General features: G+C 44.5%; 1 protein-coding gene across 1 annotated transcript in view; it reads left to right on the top strand.

Annotated features, from left to right (window-relative positions):
* Positions 1-16,168, top strand: part of plppr5b (phospholipid phosphatase related 5b) — a 40,520-nt gene extending 24,352 nt beyond the window's left edge. The window contains exons 4-6 of the mRNA XM_079575972.1: positions 6,900-7,076; positions 9,569-9,706; positions 15,713-16,168. Of these exons, the coding sequence (XP_079432098.1) occupies positions 6,900-7,076; positions 9,569-9,706; positions 15,713-15,742 (345 nt within the window). The 3' untranslated portion in view covers positions 15,743-16,168. The remainder of the gene's footprint in view (positions 1-6,899; positions 7,077-9,568; positions 9,707-15,712) is intronic.
* Positions 16,169-18,196: the final 2,028 nt, after the last annotated feature.

The raw sequence follows: 18,196 nt of genomic DNA, 5'->3' as shown, positions 1-18,196 counted from the left end.
TTTTGTGGGTTATATTCTCTAGTTTTTCTTGCTTAATGCAGTCAGTATTCAACGCACCACCAGCTCCACAAACAGCCCCTTTGTTGAGACTGAAATCCTCCCTGACCTTGAGCGCTGTGTGAACGCAGACTCCATCTCCTGTTCGCCTCAGCTCCTGTCTTCTATGGTTATTGTTATGGCTCTTGTTATGACTGGGTTGTTACTGCAGTAGCTGTAAAATGTAGAAACAGCCTCTATAAAACCTCTCATCATTATCCAACACATTTAACAAGACTGCAGCCCACAGCGGCACCTCCACTCGGTAACAACTGTACGCTCCAAAGACATGAGCTGAAATCCATAGCAACAGCGCGAGCTAATGGCTCTGGTCTGTTTAGAGGCAGGAGGATATACTCAAACCATGCTAGTGCCCAACTACATCACGAACTGTGTTTCCATCACTGGATTTTTATGCACACATTCAAGTTTCACATAAGTAACGAGTGATGGAGACACTCATTAAAAGCCTTAATTTGCATTATGCTGTGTGTAAACAAATTATTATGCAAATGATAGTTTTCTCAGATTTTCTAAATCGTCAACTCAAATGAGAGTCAGCATAATTTTCAAGTCTTTGACTGTTAGAGGATCATTTAATGTGATTGAAAAAAAACTCCTAGTGACAAAAGTATTTATTTATTTATTTTTTCAAAAATAAATATAGTAAACGACTCAAAATGTACAGTTCAGAATTATTTTACACAGCCAAGTTTGAATACATATTATAGGTTGCAAAGAACTGAAAATGGTAATTTGTTGAATTTGTAGCATTGGGAGGTCATAGTTACTGAAATGAAAAACAACTGAAATCAAAAAAAGTTTTTGGAGAGTTTCTGCTTGGATTTCTTTGCAGGGTGTTAGAATATCCTCCCAGAGCTGCCATTTGGATGAAAACTGCCTCCCACCCTCATAGAAGTTTTGCTTGAGGCTCCAAAGGTTCTCAATAGGGTTGAGGTCAGGGGAGGAGGGGGTCCACATCATGAGTTTCTCTCCTTTTATGCCCATAGCAGCCAGTGATGCAGAGGTTTTCTTTACAGCTGGACATGGTGCGTTGAAAGCACAGCTCTTCTTTTTGTACTATAGAAGACAGTGGTCAGTCAGAAACTCCACATATTTTTCAGAGGTCATTTTCACACCTTCAGGGAGCCTAAAAGGGCCTAAAGGGGCGGACCAGCTCTCTCCCCATGATTCTGGCCCAAAACATGACTCCGCCCCCTCCTTACTGACGTCACAGCCTTGTTGGGACATTGTGGCCGTTCACCAACCATCCACTACTCCATCCATATGACCATCCAGGGTCACACGGCCTCATCAGTGAACAAGACTGTTTGAAAATGAGTCCTCGTGTATTTCTGAGCCACTGCAGCCGTTTCTGTTCATCAGCTTCAATTAACAGTTTAGGGGAGGCCCGGATAGAAGGTTTATGCACAACTGCAGCCTCTGGAGGGTCCTACACCTTGATGTTCGGGAGACTCCAGAGGCACCAGCAGCTTCAAATACCTGTCTGCTGCTTTGTAGCAGCTGTTCTCTTAATCTGATGTGTTTGTCTGGCAGAAACTGTCCATATTGTGCCTTTATCTGCACAAGCCTGTGTGTGCTCTCTTCATCTTTCGTAAAATATCTATGGTATTCAAACCTAGTCCAAGGCATTCAATTATGTCACGCTTTTCATCAGCAGAGATCCCTTTTCTTTCCCATATTGATTGAAAATGGTGGTCTGCTTAATAATGTGGCACGTCCTTTTTCAGTAGTTTTTCCCTTAACGGGGCTTAACCTGAAAACTAATCATCACAGGTATCTGAGATTGATGTCAGTGATTCAGAGAGCCCCGAGACACAACACCATCCATGAGTTTCATTGAAAAACAAGAAGAAGATGGAAAGAGGTTTTTCGCATAATGTTTGACGTAGCAAATTAGAAGGACATGTGACAGTTGGCGGAGCTGACCTGTGGACAGAAGTGAAGAAGAAGACTAATCCATCAGTCGCAGGTCGTCTCTTGTCAACAAAATATGTCCCCGATGCAGGAGCTCAAACATCACTGCAGTGTCTTTGCTGCTGCGTTCATGCTAAGAACAGTGCATTGTCACTAATGGACTAAGTTAGTGACTAAAAACTTGCCCAGAGACACAGGCACTCCTGATCTTCAGTAGAAAACTTAGACAAAAATTGCGGCATTCAGCCAACTGCTGTAACTAGGTAACCAGTGCTCTTCTTTGGCAAAAACCCTTTGATGGAAATGCATGTACTGTACATTTGCTTTTGTTATGCACATTTATCATGGAAACTCAATTAGGTTCATTAGGTCTAGTATCGATGACAACATGTTCTTCCTTCCTCAGAGCTGTCATGTCGTGTTGCTGTGACACTGAACCAGTTTGTGGCTCAGTTTTCCTGCTCGTAGTATCAGGCTGACAGCACCATCTGCAGTCCCACTTCTTCAGAACTGTGCCCAGGCGTGAGAAAGCTGGTACTTCCCCTCATCCCGGTTCACAGGATCTCGATGGCTTCTCTGATCCAAAGGTGGTGCTTGTTTCTCTCTGCGCCGATAACACGGTCCATGAGGTGGTTCTTCCTCTCGCAGTGGGCTGATATAGCAGACTTCAGCAGACGACAAGCAGAACAAGAGCAGCTACATATTGTCATACTCCATAAAGAAAAGGTTTAGTGAAGGCTTAACACTTGTGTAGTTTGAAAAGATGATTTACATTTATTTTGGGAAGATCCATGTTCTTTGAGGAATAATCCGCATGGGTGTGTTTCCTGGAGTTTAGCACAAAACATGGACTGGATTTTTAATAACTAGGATCTGGATGCGGCAGACAAAGTGTGGCAAAAACATACAGGCTGGGTTTGTATCAGTACATGAGCTGCTCCTGGAATAAACAGAACAGATTTTGTAAATGTTTGAATTATTGGTGATTAGTTTTGCATAAGGCCAGTATTGGAGTGGGAAATATTGCTGACAATTGGCACCTGGATGACTTACTGTACACATACAGTGAGCAGCTGCAGTCTGAGGCCTTCATCTTTCATATGCGTGTACATGTTTAATAACAACGGCAACAGCGAGGACGGTTTAGGGTCAGACCAAAACGATGAGACAAATGTCACGGTGAACATGTCGAATGTGGGATGTTTATTTATATACACTGCTCACAAAAACTTAGGGCACACTCAAAAAACACATCCTAGATGTCAATCAATTCGATTTTTCGGATGAAAATCTTTATTCATAGTGTAGGGCAATGTGTTGAGAACAAAATAACATAAGAATGATAAATGGAAATCAAATTCTCAGCCCCTGGAGGTCTGGATCCAAAATTATAGTCAAAATCAAAGTGACAAATCAGGTCACTGGTTGATCCAAATTCTGTAGAAATTCCTCCAAACGAGTCTGTATCATCCTCAGTCGTGTGTGTGGCCTCCACGTGCCTGAATGCACTCCCTACAACGCCTGGGCAGCTCCTGATGAGACCACGGATGTCCTCCTGAGGGATCTCCTCCCAGACCTGGGTTAGAGCATCAGTCAGCTCCTGGACAGTCTGTGGTGCGACGTGGCGTTGATGGATGGACCGAGACATGATGTCCCAGATGTGCTCTATTGGATTTAAGTCTGGGGAACGGGCAGGCCAGTCCAGAACATCAATACCTTCATCATGCAGGACCTGCTGACACACTCTTGCCACATGTGGCCTGGCATTATCAGGCATCAGAAGGAACCCAGGGCCCACAGCACCAGCATATGGTCTTACAATAGGTCTGAGGATCTCATCCCGGTCCCCAATGCCAGTCAGGGAACCTCTGGCTCGCACATGGAGGGCTGTGCGGCCCTCCAATGAAATGCCTCCCCAGACCATCACTGACCCACCACCAAACCGGTCATGCTGGATGATGTTGCAGCAGCAGAACGTTCTCCAGGGCGTCTCCAGACTCTGTCACGTCTGTCACATGTGCTCAGGGTGAACCTGCTCTCATCCGTGAAGAGCACAGGGCACCATTGGCCAATCTGCCAATCGCTGTGTTCTCGGGCAAATGCCAATCGGGCTGCACGGTGTTGGGCAGTAAGCACCGGCCCAACTTGTGGACGTCGGGCCCTCATACCCCCCTCATGGAGTCGGTTTCTGACCGTTTGAGGACCAACATGCACATTTGTGGCCCTCTGGAGGTCATTTTGTAGGGCTCGGGCAGTGCTTCTCCTGTTTCTCCGTGCACAAATGAGCAGATAGCGGTCCTGCTGCTGGGTTGTTGACCTCGGTCGGCCCCCCCAGCCCCTGGCCTGTCTCCTGGTATCTCATCCATGCTCTGGACACTGCGCTGGGAGACACAGCAAACCTTCTTGCCACAGCACGAATGGACGTGCCATTTTGGATGAGCATCACTCCCTGAGCAGCTTCTGTAGGTTGTAGATGCTCCTCATGATGCCTCTAGTGGTGAGAACACTGGACAAATGCAAAAGTGTTCCAAAAATACGGTACAAAGGATGAAGACAGGGAAATGGTCTGTGGTCACCACCTGCAAAACCATTCCTCTTTGGAGTGATCTTGCTAATTGCCTCTCATTTTCACCTGTTGTCTGTTTAATTTCCACAACACCAAGTGAAATTGATTCACAATAAGCGTGGCTTCCTAAGTGGACAGTCTGATATCCCAGAAATTTGACTGACTTGGAGTTACATTGTGTTTTTTGAGTGTGCCCTAAGTTTTTGTGAGCAGTGTATATATATATATAGGCTATATATATACAGTATGTAGTCCAAAGACACTTGTTCCTGTATCTGTGAGCAGTTTGTGTACTTTGGATACTGTTCATTCTTTGACCTTGTGCACCTTATGTGGTTGGAAGTTTCTTTGGGCTGCAATAGTTTTTGCTCTCGGTTCCATCACACTGCCCATAAAAGGAGAGCGCGTGTCGAGTTGAAGGAGCGGAGCAAAGTGGAGTAGAAAGCGAGGATATATTGTACAACATCATAAATCGTTTGAATGTGGTGCTGGACGCCCGTGTCTCCGTCTGCTCGCCGCGCTCTCCCTGACAGCGACATGATGCACAGGCCATTACTGCAGGATTTATGAGGCGCAGGAGATAGAGGAGAGGAAGTACAGCCTGACCTCACACTCAGGGGCAAACGCAACTCAGTCCGAGCCACAGGAGGCGCTGTTTTAAGGACAGGGAGACATGACAGGAGACATGACTGACACATGAATGAATGTGCTAGATCAAAGCTCCGCTCCGTCTCGGCCCACTGCCCCTCACATCCGTGAACGCAGCAGAGGGAGAGGTCATGTGACTGCAGGCCCTTCAGCCCAGTCATCAGGACACACAGTCACATGACCTGCTCACATGATCGCCGTCTCAGACATCGTGAAACATGAATCAGATGATGTTCAGACTTCATTCTAACTTTAGGCTCTTCAAATCGGTGGTTCTCAACAGACTTGTTGTCGGGATCCAACATCAAGCTTGGAAGACCCAAATAAGAATCTAATTTGGCTAATAGAAATCAAAATATGGTAAGTACTGTTAAATACGCATTAGAGAAGGCTAAACAGTTGATGATGAAACCAAGCTGATAACAGTCTTTATAACAGACATCGTTATTATACTTTTTCAGCAGATAAGTATTGAAAGAAATGATGCAGGGAAAGGCCTAGCTGAGAACCACTGCTTTAAAGCCTGTGATGCCACTCTTTTGAGCTTTGATGAAAAAAATAAATAAAATAAATCGTCTTTACTCTGTAGTTGATTAAAAAGTATTGTGTTTTTTTCTCTATTTTGTTCAATCGCTTAACCCCCACTTTAACCAAGCGCATTTTCTCCAGTTCAGGTTTACCTAAATCTAAAAGCTTCTCGACTAGAGCTGACAGCCTATAGGCCAGGGTAACGCCTCATTTGAAAGCTAAGACCTAAACTCTTACCTCGTTTGTGTTGTGACATTTTTGTGACTTCATCACACTTACATTACACCAAAAAAATAAAAACACTACAAAAAAGCAACGAAAACATGACTAAATCGCAGCAATAACGTGAAAGAAGCCAAGATGAGCTTTGTAGGCCTTAGCTTTCAAATGAGGTGTTGCCCTGCCCTCAGGTGAAGAAGCCTTTAGATTTGGGTAATGTTGAACTGGAGAAACTGTGCTTGGTTCGGATGGGGGTTAAGAGGTTAACATGGAAAGCAGTGCCAAGTGCATAATATGTGTTTTATTTTATTTTCATTTGACCTTTATTTAACCAGGAAAGCCCTACTGAGATTGTGAATATCTCTTTCAGGGGAGTCCTGGCCCCAGGGTGGAACCTATTGTACATGTTTTAGTGGTAGAGGAAACCTACATAGACACAGTGAGAACATGCAAACTCCACACAGAAAGGCCCCGTGCAGGTGGGGATTGAACCCAGACCTTCTAGCTGTGAGGCGCGAGTGCTAACCACTGAGCCACCGTGCCGCCCAAACAATATGAGTGACAGTCTGCGATAGTATGAGCCAAAATCTGCGCCAGAACAAAGGCTGTGACAAATGATTTGTGGAAATGTTGTAAGGAAGGGCTCTCCAGTTCTGCTTCTATTTCCTTCAGTCAGAACGATTTGAAAGATTATACTCTCACACTCATGGTGGTAAATCAGTAAATACATGTGAAATATGTTTTCTTTGGGAGACAGAGGAGAAAAGCTAAGAGGAAGCACTTTGAGGCGAGTAGAATCTTCAGCACCACGGACAGCTCCTCTGGGAACGAGTTCATTCATAAAACAGAGCCATTGTCTTAGCTTTGTATTAATAATACATTTTAGTTTTTCCAACACAGTCCCTGTTTTTGCCATGGTTCATAGGATTAAAATCACCTGTCTGTCCCGTGTTCCCATGTGCAGATGTACGTGACGTGTGTGATGAAGTCTAAAAACACCCGCCTGGCCTCCCCGGTGCTGTCCCTGGGCCTCATGTGCCTGGCCTTCCTCACCGGGCTCAACCGCGTGGCCGAGTACCGCAACCACTGGGCGGACGTCATCGCCGGCTACATCATCGGCACCGCCATCGCCACCTTCCTGGTAAGTGCAGGAGGACGCTGCAGACACTCCGGAGCGTGTGTGGGAGACCAGACAGGGACTGAGTTGGGGTGCGCGGTAGATCGTGGATGTACAGTGAAAATATCAGAGTTTACAAAGCAGCCTCCGCAAAGGACTATTCCTTTTTTCTCCGTTTGCATTGCGTTAGCCACAGAGCAAATCACTCCATTCCCTCGGCGCTGCACACATGATCATAGAAACTCCCTCACCTCTGGATTCACACGTCTGTGCCTCCACAGAGATGAAGGTGAGCCTGAGCTGCTTGTGAAGAGTGAAGAGTTTAGGAGGCTTATGTTTGGGAATGTTTTGGATAAAGACAAGAACTTATCTCACAGCCACTGACTAAAACACAATTAAATTAAGAGCAAATAGCAAGACATTATTTTGGCTATTGGATCAGGTGTTGGATCTTTGATATAAATTAATATAGTATTATATCCAATCCCATGTGTCACAAGGCCCAGATGAGTTTTGTTCTCAGCCTGGTGATCATTAGCATCAGATGAATTTAAACCCCATTTCCCAGTCGGCCCTGCCCACAGCCAGTTCCCACGGTCTCCACTGTGTCTTTGTTAACACACACAGGAGAGAATGACACCTTCCCTTTCCAGCACAAAGACGCAGCCGAAGGTCCAATAGACCGAGAGCAGGAGGCGGGAGTGAAGCTAAATGGCTGGTAAAGATGCATCGTAAAGCGAACTTTAAGGTTACTGTCAGAGAGTGCATCCTGTGGTGATGCGTCTCTCTCTGCGACTGAAGCTGAATATCTACAATGCAACATTCTGTGGGAAATGAAAAGTATCACGACGCCCATATAAGTTTGAGTAAATGAACACTATTATCATATTATTATATTATTACAATTGGGCTAAAGGTTTTGTCTGTTCCAAACCACAACCACCACTGTTTTCATCAAACTGGCCCCTGCTCCAAAGAAGGCTGACCCCCTGCCACATGATATGTGTATAGTAGTATATCATAGTATGATATACTATACTTTATTGTCCCTCAATGGGGAAATCTGTGTTGGGAACATGGTGCTGCTTTGGACACATCCACAAAACAATCATACACTGTAGTAAAAACAAAAACCCAATGACTGTCAGAGCTCAAAATAATAAAAGAGTGAAATGCTCCTACACGTTCTAATGAAGCATATGGAGGACGAGATGAATGAATTTGTAAATCTGTTGTGTTTGCACTTTGGCTCCTGAACCTATGGCAGAAGGAGCATCTGGAAGTCTCACTCTTCAGGGAGGTTGATGGTTTTCTTTGGTCACTCACTGTTCAGAGCAGTTCTCATCTGATTTGAAGGTTTGCTTTCAGACTGCACCGACCGATTTCCAAACCAGACCTGAATGCCGTAAAGTTCCACACTCTCTAAAGTGGCCTGGGCATGGGTGCAGCAGTCACCCAGGCTGTCCTGCTGCTCTCTGGCTCAGTGAGATGTTCAGTTGAGGTCAGTCCATACAGTTGTAGCTGTGCTCGTGCTGACCCTCTGTACCCTGCGCCGGACGCCGGGCGGATGTCTCTGCCTGTTAGAGAGCGGAGCAGGCTGACTGGAGCCGCAGCCGCAGGGAGTGTGACCTACATCTTCCTCTACCCACAATGCCGGGGCGGTTGCTTTCTCCTCTGGGCGCTGGGGGGGTAGGCTCCTGCAGAGCTGAAGGGTGCAACTGAGCTGAGACTCAGGTTTCCTTTTGCTTTCATCATTTCTGAATTTGAATTAATTTACTAAAAATAATATTTATGTTTGAAGCATAGTGAGAAACCAGAGATTTGACTGCAGCATGTTAGCATCATGCTAATATGGCGGAGATGTGCAGAGATACAGTCATATGCTCTCAATATTTTAATGAACATGTGAAGATAACTGTTACCAAACAGTCCTATATGTATTAAAGGGACTATACGGAGTTTAAAAATGTTAAAAGTATGTATTTTCCTCCCCCTACATGCTCCAGCCATGTCCTAATGTGTAGAATGAGCTCAGACCTGTTCACCACAACTGCCTCTAAAATCCTGCACTGTCACTCAAAAAGGTTTTAATTCGGGTCCGAAGTGCCGTCATGCACGAGCTTAATATTGAAGCTGCAGTTACGAATAAGGCCTGAGGTGGCAGTGGTGAGTATAAAATCACAAACTTGCATCTAGCCCCTTTAAGCTGCAATTGTTGCACTTCAAGTTACAATATATAGATGCTATTCCTCAAAGTTTAGTTTCTTGAAGTATTTTATAAAATGAGAATCTTAGTTGAGCTTTTGGTTGAAATGAAGTTATTTGCAATAGGCCTGTGTTTAAGTGCTGCAGGGGCAAAAACACGCAGTCTTTCTCTTTTTTCATGGCAGCAGCTATGCAGAAGGGGAGTGAGGGGAGGGGCTTAGAACCAGGAAGGGAAACTAGATAAATGATTTATGGTCAATATAGCAACGTCTAACTATGAGAGTGTGAGATCATGTCTCCCCTGTTCTCAGGTGGTGTGTGTGGTGCATAACTTCAAGGGGAAGCTGCTGCTGGGCGACGACCCCCCTGTCCCGGAGCAGATGCCCAGCCCCATCCCCCTGCACCTGGGCCGGGTGGAGAGTCCCATGGAGAAGTATATGTCCTCCCAGGTCAGAGCCTCGCTCAGGCTGATGAATGTGCCTCTAAAACGGGAGCGTCCTGATGAATAATCCACAGAACACAGAACCATGCTCCTGGACAGCTGTGCCACACACAGGGCCCAGGCTCCGGCCCAGAAGACGCTGCCAGTCCTGCCAAAGAGGGCGGGAGTTCAAAGTTCAAAGAGTCACACTTAAAGATACTTATACTTCAAGATACAATAACCCAGGGGTCCAGGACACTATAGGAACTGTCTTAAAGTGTGACTCTTTGGACTTTGGTAGGACCCGCAGGATTCTTGTGCTGACTGGAAGTGCTCAAGAACCAAAACTCAGCTCAAATTTAAGGATATAATGATACATCATTTGCTGTTTTTGTATCTTGGACTTAGACTAAAGCACTGTCCGGGTACTTGATTTTATCCTAAGTAAGAGTACAGATATTACTGGTCAAACATTACGGCAGTAAAAGTAGAAGTTGAGTTATTACTCAAATGAAAGTGCTGAAGTATTTAACATAATTATAAAGTAGAACTCTGTTTAAGTGTTCACTGTAGTGAAACTTAAATATTCGACTGGACTGGGTTGAGTGAGTTGAGGACAGAGGCTTCTTCTTCTCTCCCGTGGTCATGTGGTCAGAATGTGACCACTGAAACGGCAGCCTCCTCACTGAGGTCAGGTGAACGACTCTTGGTTGTTAATGTTAATGGTCAGTAGGTGGGTGTGGTCAGTCCTGTCCCCTCCTCCTGAGGTTTGGTGTCACATTCTGACTGAGAAGAAGCTTCTGTGAATAGAAGTGAAACATCCTTGTTAGAGACCAAACTGGCCCAAGACCTGAACATTTATTTAAAGGGGCTATATCCTGCTATTTTAGCCATTCCAAAGTTAAGTATAGGCATTTATATGATATATTGTACCTCTACCACTATGGAGCACTCATTTTTGTGATAAATATAAGTGTTTTCTGGAGGTATTTTTCAAACCCGGAAGACACAACGCTTCGATTCAGTTAACTCCGCCCCCTCTCTGCAATAAATAAACAGCAATAAGTGAAGTCACTTCACGATGCAGTTATACGGAGTTGTCATCTCCAACACAGCTTCATAAATGGCTAACACACATGCTAATATGCTAACACACAAGCTAACACACGTTTGGATTGACTCACCGCTCTGGTCCATCGCTGTTTACATTATGGGACTCGCGTTGGTTATAAAAGTTAATCCACTTTGATTCTGGTGAAGGTTCACCAAACATCCATCAGTGACAGTCACAGAAAAACACCATTTTGGTGATAGTCGCTGAATCCCGGAGAAACAAACAGCTGAGTGGCCTCTTCCTGAAAAGGGTTGAATATAAACTCCTCGTCCTCGTAGCCAAACGCGCTTCTTTTTCTCCGCCCGTGACATTATCGTTAGTTAAGAATAAAAAAAACAGGTGTGTCCAGAATAGGTAACGAGCTCCATCTTCAGCTGCAGCGCAAACATGACTGATCTGTTCAGACGCGATGTGTTTGTTTTGGCCTCAGCTGACCTGGAAGCGCCTCGGGCACATCCTTTTTTTTTTTTTTTTTTTTTTTTTTTACATTTTTTACATTTTTTTCTCTTTGTTTCTCTCTTACGACAGAAATAATGAAAAAGCTGTTTTACAAATTAAAATCAGGCCGTAAGCATAGAATTAAGACATTACATTACAGACTTTGAGCACTTCCGTTCCGCTGTTACGACACAACTGAACACTCAGTCGTTCACCAGGAGAGGGCGGAGCCTCAGAGAGCAGGATTCAGGAGGATTACTGAGAGCTGCGTGAATGAAGCCACAAACCACTCTGGGGGTGTTTTTGATAAGGAAATAGCATAACAACATGGCTAAAAGCTCTAAAAAGTCGATTTTGCATGATATAGGACCTTTAAAGGGAAAGGTCATTTAAAAAAATGTTTTTTGAGAAAATCTTTGGATTTGAGAAAAAAAATACCTTGTTTTGTATAGTTGTTCACTGTGATATCATTTTGGCAGGATCCTCAATATAGGAGGATTATAAATAAACAATATAAGGGGTAGCTTCGGAGAAAGCTTCGGAACACTGCTCTATTTTACCAAGCCCAGTCCAGTCAGCGATTTAAGTTTCACTTCGGTTTAAGTAAGTGGTGAAAAACCCTTTGCATTGTGCTTTATGTACGGCAACACGACGGGGACAAATCTTCTGTCTTGTTGTGAGTCCGTGGCATTTGACAGATGGTCTGTACAGCGCCACCTACTGTGTGCATGTAAGGACGTTTACTTTGTCAATGACCACCTCTGAACAGTGATACCTGCTACATGCTCAGTGAGAGAAGCGATTCTAGGACGTCCGAAAAACATTCATAATATCCTCACCCTGTTCCGGTCAGTGCTGCTCAATATCTGACTCACTGACTCCACACTCGCCATAGGAGACGGACAGTGAGGAGGAGCAGAGCTGGGACCTGAAGGAGAAGGTGCTGACCTTTGTGAGCTGGCTGCGTGGCCTGGACTGGCTCAGCCGCTTCAGGAGCAAAAGGCAAACCGCCTGTGTGCCTCTGTGTGACTCTGTGTGCCTCTGTGTGCCTCTGTCTGCCTCTGTGTGACTCTGTGGGCCTCTGTGGGCCTCTGTGTGACTCTGTGGGCCTCTGTGGGCCTCTGTGGGCCTCTGTGTGCCTCTGTGTGCCTCTGTGTGCCGCGGGCCTCCGCGGGCCTCCGCGGGCCTCCGCGGGCCTCCGCGGGCCTCCGCGGGCCTCCGCGGGCCTCCGCGGGCCTCCGCGGGCCTCCGCGGGCCTCCGCGGGCCTCCGCGGGCCTCCGCGGGCCTGCTCTTTCCTCTGGGCTTCATATTTACTACATCTGGCTGTGGATTCACAAGTTTCCAGTTAATATCTTTTATTTCATCTATGTATTTGACTGCAGTGCCTCTCTTAGGCCTGGTGTACACTGTGTGATACTTTGTCTTATAAGATTTTCAGATGTCACATTGCGCGACGTGGGGATTGTAAAGTCATGAGCCGCTCTCGTCTCCACTGTGCGATGATTCAAAGAGAGAATGTTAGCTTAGACCAAGTTTATTGTAGCGAATATCAGGCTACAGACGGCGTACAGAGTCGGACAAAGACTCCGCACACCGGAGCCTCCCGTGGTCAAAATACGCAGCATTACCTACAAAGAAACTATAAGATATTTCCAAATTCTGAAACGAGAAGCAGTGAGCCTTGTATCTTGTGACACTGCACTTTCCCATATAAATCTATGGCTGATAAACTATTGAGTAAAATACACATGGATTGGTATGATCCTGTTGGTCACGTCGAGGCTCAGCAACATTTTGAGATCAGCTGACGACCTCTAGAATGACCAGGATATTCCATCAATGGGTTTCTTCTTCCCTGATGACGTAGGCGTATTCCAAGATGTCAACGCCAGGATTCATGGGGCTCACTCGTGAAAGAGTGTCAGTGCCCAGATCTTAACCCCGTGCTGGAGAAGGCTTAGGCAGAGGTGGTCCTGCTTATTTCCTTAGACACAGTATAATTAGGGCTGGGACATACACTTATGTTACAATACAATACAATACAATACAACAAACCTGTAACACATTACTCTGAATGGATTGAATGAGAAAGCACACCTTTAAGAATATATTAAATCTCAATCAGTCAGACATTTTGAAACATTTTGAAAACGGCAGTTAGTTTACAGCCTAGAAGAAGAGAAAATGTGCTCGGTAAGAGGTTAACAAAGTGATTCAGATTTTGGTCAGTATAATGAAACTAAAGTCAAACCAAAAGCTCCTCCTGCAGTTTGCTGGAGGGTTTGCTCATGCCTCTTGTGAGCTGACCCGTTGTCCAGATCCACGGGGTGAAACTGTCTTAATGCCAGGATGATGCGGCCCCTTCTCTCCATTCCGCTGATGTGTCTGTTACTCGTGACTTCATATGTTCCACTGGTCAGAGCGGCGCTAATATCTCAGCCCTGACACAGCGGCCGAGTAACTCTATAAATATCTGAATCCGCTGGAAGGCGCAGCACATTCCCATAGTTCTTTATTACACCCTTCAGGCGGCTGCGATTGGCTCCAAATCTCTCAGCGCCGACGGTTTCAGCGCTTTTGCTCAGCTCATAACGAGGTTTTAATCACGCGCCGGACTCTTTGGCGGCCTTTAGCGCTAAACTGTTGCACGGCCCATCTAAGAGCTAATCCTCCAATCTAAATGCTAATATCGGCGCCGAAATGAGCTGTAGAGACCAGCGGCAGAGATTAACACTCTAAAGCCGAGAGGCTCGACGCAACAATAACAGCACAGCAGCGGACGAGGACGGCCCACTTTGAACGTCCACTCATTACACGTGTGGACAACTTATGTATCGCTTTAGTACCGCGGGGCAAGGGCTTCACAGGGCTCCTTTTATACTCGGGAGTTAGAGATTCTGCGACTAGATGTAGATGTGCTGGTGGTATATTGTTAAAGGACTGAGGGCTTTTAAAACCTCCAACTTTCAGCAGACACTTGGCACAAAGAAGGAAAGTCAGTGAACACATTTTAACCTTAAAGGGACTACACCTCGTTTTGAACCTTTTTAGTCAAAATGTGACACAATGGGTATTTTTACGTCATGGCCGTCCTTCAGAGTCGCTATATGACAGAAAAGGCAAACCCAAATAGTCACATATTGACTGGAATCTTGCTCCAGTTTTACTCAAATCTAAAAGCTTCTCGACTGGAGCTTACAGTCGAGAAGCCACGATACGTACGATTCTTATTTCATGATGTTTGGTCACGAGGGAGCTGGAGTTTATGCCGCAAAAGCCGGGTTCCCACGCTTATCCATTCACAAATATTGACATATTTTATATCCATGTGTCCGGCTGCGCAAGGTGCTCGAAATGACTCTATAATCCAAATATGGTCATTTCCTTTGAGGGAGACGCCCACGATGACATACCGGAGAAATGTTCTCACACATGCACACACGTGACTAAACTTTAGGGCCGGTTTTCTCAAGCTGAGGTTTTTGTTCATCTCATGCAACAACTTCTCAGCTCTTACAGACTCCAAACTAATCAGTCTTGGACTTCACAAGCTTTAATCATTATTTAGATTTCGTTGCTGAAAATATCGTCAATTTTGGCCATGTTTATGTCTTATGGCAGAAGACTTACGATATATATTTTTCCCCATATTAAAGCGATACTAAGTAACTTGTTTACCTTAATAAATCCTCCCCGTAGTCCCTGTGGGGGTGATACAAGTGTTAATGGGATGATTGGGGGGGTCTTTCATCTCCCCCTGGTGTCTCTGGACAGAAAACCACAATTGCAACTTGACTGCCACCGGGTTGGAGTCACCAATACACACTAATGGAATCACGAAGAAGAAGCTAACAGGCCAACGGGCAAAGCTAACTGTGGGCTAGCGCCACTAAAGCAGTATTTGCAGCCAAGTTTGAGTGAAAGAAATGATCTCAAATGTGTAATTGGGTGAACAATATCCCTCTGTCCCTTTGTCTTTTCTGTCAGTGAAGTATTTACTCTCACGGACAATTAATGAGTAAAAAAGTCACAACTAGCTACGACACCTGCAGTGGCGCTTATGGCCTCTAGGGGCATCAGTTAATTAGTACTGCTTTAATATCAGTAATGTTCAGCATTATAGACACTTTTTCTGATGATTCAATTAATTTAGGAGGAGATTAGAGTAGGCCTACACCACTCCCAGCGAGAGTGGACTTTTAGAAAGTTGCTGATGACCTGAAATGGACCCAGATGGCTCGAAGTTTTTTATGTCCCAACGCAAATAAATGATCAGAAGTACTTTTTTAAAGAACGTTGTCATTCTTTTTTTATTGTTGTATGTTAGGGATGTAATGAATGTGTTCTCCTCTTTAATGTGCTCTGCTGTTCTATAGAAAAGAGAGTGATGTAGTCCTGTTTATCCTGAGTGCTGTTCTAACGCTCTTTGATACATGGAGGGGACACAGTTCGGTCTAAACTCTTTTCTCGTTGTCTTTCAGAACCACATCGCCTTCGCAGAGGTCACATGACGTGGAGTCGGCTGTGTGGCAGACCCACTGGACGTCCACGCTCTTCACCGTCCAATCAAACCTTCGGGACTGAGCCACGCCCCCTCCTCTCTCCGCACCAGGACTGAGCCCCGCCTCCTCATGTCTGCCCCCTGACCTCTGACCTCTCCTCTGACCTGGGTGACCATCTCCACAGGTGTGATTTGGTCAGACATTCACAAAAGGAACATCTGCAGTGACACAAGTCTAGTTTGCCACTTAAAGGCGCCGTACCCAATATTTCCTGTTTTCAACCCATTTCTCATCCGTTCTGTTTTGAAAACCTGTACTTTTATTTACTATCATAAACTCGGATTTAGCGCTGATGGTAAAAACATTTACGTAAAAGCTGCTCCAATTAATAATACTATTATTCAAACTCCTACTTTTTTGTGGGAATGTAATGGAGTAGAAAGTATTATATGTATCTTAAAAACATTACATCTTCAGTAGATCTTCACAAACGAAGTCAAAGGCCGTATTGTTGTGTTGTTGCCGTGATAGCGATTCTGCTAACACATGTTAGATGATGGTTATGAATCACAAAGCTCACAATGACTTTTTGGTCATTTACCGCCGATTGTAAAAAAGCTCTTGCTCTCCCGAGGGCCATTCCTAGATTGTTATTGAGGGGAGTAAAAACTACAGAGCAGTGTCATTCCGGACTTGGCCGGCTGATGAGTTCGGACCACAACCCTCAATTTAAACTTAGCTGAAAATGGGAAACATTGGGTACAGGATATTTTCACAAAAAACAGGCTGCTGAGGGACTAGAAACAAAATCCAACTTATTTTATAGGACTCAACACACACAACTAGTTTACAAAGTCACAATTGCGCCTGAAATATGAAAGAGGACGACCTGAATTAAACCATTAGATAGCGAGCAATGGGTTCCAAAATTCCCTCCAAACATTTAACCCAGGAGATACTGACAGTTGCCTCTACATTCTCTAAATCGGTGGGGCCGGGTGACAAAGGACTTTCCAACCAAAAGTGTGACCTTTGCCCATCGCAGTCTGCTGACCTGAAGACCTCTGCCTCCTCCATCTATGCATCTCCTCAGCTCCTGACCACTGTGAACCAGAGACCATCTCAGCACCACATCACCACCTGGGTCAGCATTTGCACCTCCAAGGAGCTCCTCATGAAGTCAGCCCCGCCAGAATTCACACCAAAGTTTGGACCATGCTATTTTCTCTGTTCCCAAAAGAGGAGTGGTGAAAAGAGACATCCTTGTCATGTGTGTGTATTATTGATAAAGTATTACTTTTTACTTTTAGTTTCTCTGTCTACTCAAATACACAGCGCCCTCCACTACTATTGCAATCCCCGATAACTTGTAACTTCCTACCAACTTAATCACAAATCAAGTTGGTAGGAAGTAACTGTTGTCATTTAGGAGAAAAATAATAAGAAAATAAATAATAGATACTTGCAGTTCTTCAGCAGTGATTTAAAGAGAGTAAACTCCACAGACACGATGCACATGGTCCTTGTGCTTCTGTTTGCTTAACACTTAGAGTAGGAGTTTCAAACTTTAAATCAAAATAAATTCACAGAAGTCAAAGATCCAAAAAATGTATTCTGTGCTCATGGCTCTAAAACGGTCAGCATTTAAATTGTCAAAATGATGAGCAAACAATATATAAAACACTAATAATTCTAGAGTAAAGATAGGACACTCAGGAGTTTTATTGAGAGACATAGCACTGCCTGTGGTCAGTGAGCTCCTAAAGGTATAAAGGATGCTGTGGTAAGATGAAGGGACTGATCTAAAAGTACACTCAGACAACTGTGATTGGAGTTCTTTATAACGGTCATGGTTCAGAGTGCACATTCACTGTGACAAAGTAGTACTTTTCCAAAATAACATTTTCTTCATATTTCCTTTTAGATTTAACTTGATCACTGCTATATTTTCGTACCAATTTCAAACTTTTAAAGCTTCCAGTTTTTCCCAAACAAAACCTCTTTCTGAGCCTTATGCCAGTGAAGCTGGACTGGTCGCCCATTTCTTGCTTGTTTCTATGTTTCAGAAGAGACCTATTCATTTCCAACACCAGTAAAAAAATATGTTAATAGTTAGTTATTATACTGTTTATATACAATGTTTTTTTTTAAATATTTTAAGATGGTGTAAGTTATTTATAGCGGTTGTGTCCTCTTTACAACAGGCCAAGGCTGCACCTGCCATGCTATGTGTGCATATATAGCAATCCATATGTTATGTTAAATGAGCCATGGGCCAGATTACATTTTTTTGGGGCCAGACCTATTGGAGACCCCTGCCTTAGTGTTTTTTTGTATGCTTCCTCTGACCATTAACATTAAGTATCACTTTGGATAAATGTTTTACTTTTTTCATGCAAAATTAGAAAGGATGCTCACATTACAATCAAAAGTACCTCAAATCAACCTCTTACCCCCGATAGA

This window comes from Gobius niger (assembly GCF_951799975.1).
Source record: "Gobius niger genome assembly, chromosome: 18".
Classification (NCBI taxonomy): domain Eukaryota; kingdom Metazoa; phylum Chordata; class Actinopteri; order Gobiiformes; family Gobiidae; genus Gobius; species Gobius niger.
The sequence above is the reverse complement of the archived record's forward strand: the minus strand, read 5'-3'. Positions and strand labels throughout refer to the sequence as shown.